The 3,666-nt window shown below is 39.3% G+C and overlaps 1 protein-coding gene across 1 annotated transcript; it reads right to left on the bottom strand.

Moving 5' to 3' along the window:
• Positions 1 to 794: 794 nt before the first annotated feature.
• Positions 795 to 3,271, bottom strand: LOC311008139 (uncharacterized protein; the record flags this gene model as incomplete). Its single annotated transcript, XM_084001575.1, has 3 exons — positions 3,137 to 3,271; positions 2,176 to 2,268; positions 795 to 1,103 (listed from the first exon to the last, which is right to left on the bottom strand). Exons 1-3 carry the CDS (start codon positions 3,236 to 3,238, stop codon positions 795 to 797), a joined length of 504 nt encoding a protein of 167 aa, XP_083857701.1. The 5' UTR covers positions 3,239 to 3,271.
• Positions 3,272 to 3,666: the final 395 nt, after the last annotated feature.

Raw genomic sequence — 3,666 nt, forward strand, 5'->3', positions numbered from 1 at the left:
AGTTGGGATCAACCATGAACATTTTTTACCATTAACTGCAATATGTAATGCCTAAAACTGGTATAAAATACATATAACACATTCACACATAGAAACAGTACAAATATTTCCACCAAGCTCAGACTAAACTGATAAATAAAATGACTTTGAACTTGGATTTATTCTCTTCTCTTAAGTTTTTTTCGCTGTAATGAACACACTGCATTGCCTATCACATTGTAGAAAAGAAAAGAAATCACTCTGCTGACTTTAAAACTAGTTACCAGGACTTGGAACACAACAATACAGTTTCAAATTGTACAATGGCTAAGGCAATGTATTACCAGTTCAGACTACATTGGTTTTTACCATAAATTGCAAAGCGGAAAGTCTGAGTCCCTTATGAAAAGAGCTTTATTTTTAGCTGCTTTATTCTTAAATTCAGCTTGTGTCCATCCAGGTGCATTATCATTTTCTGGAAGAACTGTTTACCATTAACTGTAATGCCTAAAACTGGTATGAAATATACATATAACACATTCACACATAGAAGCAGTACAAAAAATAGAAATATTTCCACCAAGCTCAGACTAAACTGATAAATACAAGGACTTTGAACTTGACTGAGAGCTTGGATTTATTCTCTTCTCTTAAGTTTTTTCGCTGTAATGAACACACTGCATTGCCTTTCACATTTTAGAAAAGAAAAGAAATCACTCTGCTGACTTTAAAACGAGTTTCCAGTACTTGGAACACAACAATACAGTTTCAAATTGTACAATGGCTAAGGCCACCAAGTGGAAAGTCTGAGTCCCTTATGAAAAGAGTTTTATTTTCAGCTGCTGTATTTTTGAATTCAGCTTGTGTCCATCCAGGTTCATTATGATTTTCTGGAAGAACTCGAAGGTGTACTTCAGATTTTCGGGAAAGGCTAGATCAAGGGCATAAATGAGCCCAAATAGCATGATGAAGCCTGTAGTGACACTTCCAAGGTTGTTGAGGACTTTAGTACCCTCAATCACAACTCCCACGTCGTCAGGCTCCTCGTGTCCGTCTCTTCGGATTGTGTAAATGCCCATGACTGTGGAGGTGATGTCCCTCTCTGCATCCTCAACATCAGTGGGCTGAACAACACAAACACAGAAAACAAATTTAATTAAAATGCTAAATAACAAACAGAAAACCATATACAAAATATAAATGCAACAGTTTATCAGTTGTCTTGATCAAAAAGCAGGTGCCAATTCTAAGACGGCTGTAGCCTATAACAATTGACCTAAGATATCTGGCCATTGGTAGTGATGGTGGTGTGTCAGATTTAATAGAATCGCCAGTTGCACACATCAGTGTTGTTTCCAGGGGGGTATTCCAGGGAGCGGGTTTTGTGACAACTCATAGTAAGTGAACCCTGATATGAGGGAAACTCTGGGTTTTCCGTTCCATTCCGTCATGAGCGCAACTCAGAACTTAAGAGTCTCCTGAACTGAAACCCACATGGCCAGATGGGGAGGGGAAGGGGCGACAGCGGAAAAGCGACCAGGCTTGCATAGTTTGTTCATCTTAAAACATTTATTTATTGAAATGTGGTGATATGTGATGACCTGCAGCCGCTGGTGACAACTCTCTGACCAATCAGCTGTCCGCAATGTTACACGTCACATTTTAGTAGCGCTTCAGCCGTTTTGGAACCGCAGCCGGGCAGGAAAAAAAATATATAGTACCGGGTACCAGATTCCAGGTACTTTCATGTAATGGGTCAAGTCGAGCCGGTACCATGCAGTGGAAACGTGGCTTAATAGTACTTATCAGAACCTAGCTTCACCTGCTGGATATTTTTGAAAAATGCTGCAGCTGTCAAAGCCAAGGCTGTAGCAGTGCAAGAGAGCGGAGTGGTATGTTAGTAACAGCTTTATGGCTAACACTCTTCAGTTGTAAAGCTATGCAGTGATCCCCTTTGAATCTAACATGGAAAATATTTAGCAAAACTCACTGAGAACCCAAATCCATCCCTTCTTATAAAGGTGGGTGTGTCTGCGTGTGTCATGTGTATCTATGTAATTCACAGTCTATACAGTGAAATAAATGCAAGAAATGTAGAAAAAATGTGCGTTGCAATATCCTTTATGTTGCATGATTACATTAGTGATACGTATGGGTAACAATTATACTACATGAGAAAGACATGTATTAACTTACCAAATACTCTTTAAAGAACACATCCGGGTCTTCATTGACGTAGACCACAAGGCTTCTTAGGATGCACTCCCTCCTTACGCTGATGTCATCGCACTAAAACATGGGAGACAAAGACATCTGGTTGTGATTGTGGTGCAAGAATTTGACTGTCTGTCCAAAATGAATTTCTCCCAAGGGAGACAAAGACTCATCATCTTATCTTAAAATTATATCTGCAATAGGTACATGTAGGTTTGAGATTAGTAAGAGCATGGAATGCTTTCAAACCTGGCCAGAGTGTAAAAATGTGTGGCAATGTGTTGTAATTTGTGTGCAGTTCATCTTTATGTTACTGATATTAAAAGAATACTTTGCCAAATTTAAACCAGATTATCATTACATGGAGAGGTGCATGTACAAGGACAGACAGCATGCCATTTTGTGTTGGTTCTAGGACTGTTTTTTTGTGTATGATGCACTGCAGTGCATTCCTGTAGTTACAGTTTTTGTTTGGGCAAAAGCCACAGCCCCTTTTCTCTAATCATGTAGCATCAATTTCCTAGTGTTATCAAAACACCATATTTTCAGTTGTTAAGTACTTGAGCAGCTACAGAAAAAAACTAAACTACCACCTGACAGTGAAAGTTTATTTGAAGTATTTACTAACCAGGTCTTTAATTGCCAGGATGCTTTTGATCTTTTGCCCCTTAACTCCTCCTTTGCATGCGAAGATCTCTGTTAGCTTGTCCGAAAAGTGGTCAAACTGTGACAGGAACTTTGATTCCAGTGGCTTGGTGGTGATGCGTAAGAACTCTGCATTCACCTGAAAAATTTTCAACAATGTACATACATTTTACTTTTTTTATTTTGTTTTTTATAAATACTGCCTTAAAGGGATGCAGGATTATTGAAAAATACAAACTGCAGCCATTAATCACCATGAACAATAATATAAATTGACAGCACACAAACATTTACTTACTTGATTTGGCTCAAACAGAGCAGGCCATCTGTTTTTGAAGTCTCCTATCATAGGCCTCTGCTCCACAACTTCAAGGCGTCTGTGGGAGAAGGTTTTCTCCATTTTTGCTTTTATCACTACTTCATTGTCACGCTTTTTCAGTTCTGACAATAAAGCAATTCTCTCGTTCTCTAAGCTCTCTGCAGTTTCACCTTTTGGGTGTAGAGGAATGTAGTTAACTTCAGCCTTTCTAGGCTTCTTGATATTAGCTGCAGCTTTGCCTTGGCCTTCTCGCTTATGTTTCAAGGAGTTCACACGGATTTCAGGATGACCGAGTCTCCCAAGCTTTGTTCGATAATTTTGCATTTTATATTTTAGAGACTGTTTCCATCCCCAAAATCCCGTCTTGGATCCTAGCTGCCCCAAACAAGGATGGGTCCTTGTCAAAGCTGCTGCTACCTCTTCACACTGGTAGTCTTTTGGGTATTTCGTGTATTTCATCATTTCCTGAGCGAGACCATCAAGGATGATACCTTTTAGCTTTGGGCCAG

This window comes from Trachurus trachurus, assembly GCF_905171665.1.
Source record: "Trachurus trachurus genome assembly, chromosome: 3".
In the NCBI taxonomy this organism is placed as follows: Eukaryota; Metazoa; Chordata; class Actinopteri; order Carangiformes; family Carangidae; genus Trachurus; species Trachurus trachurus.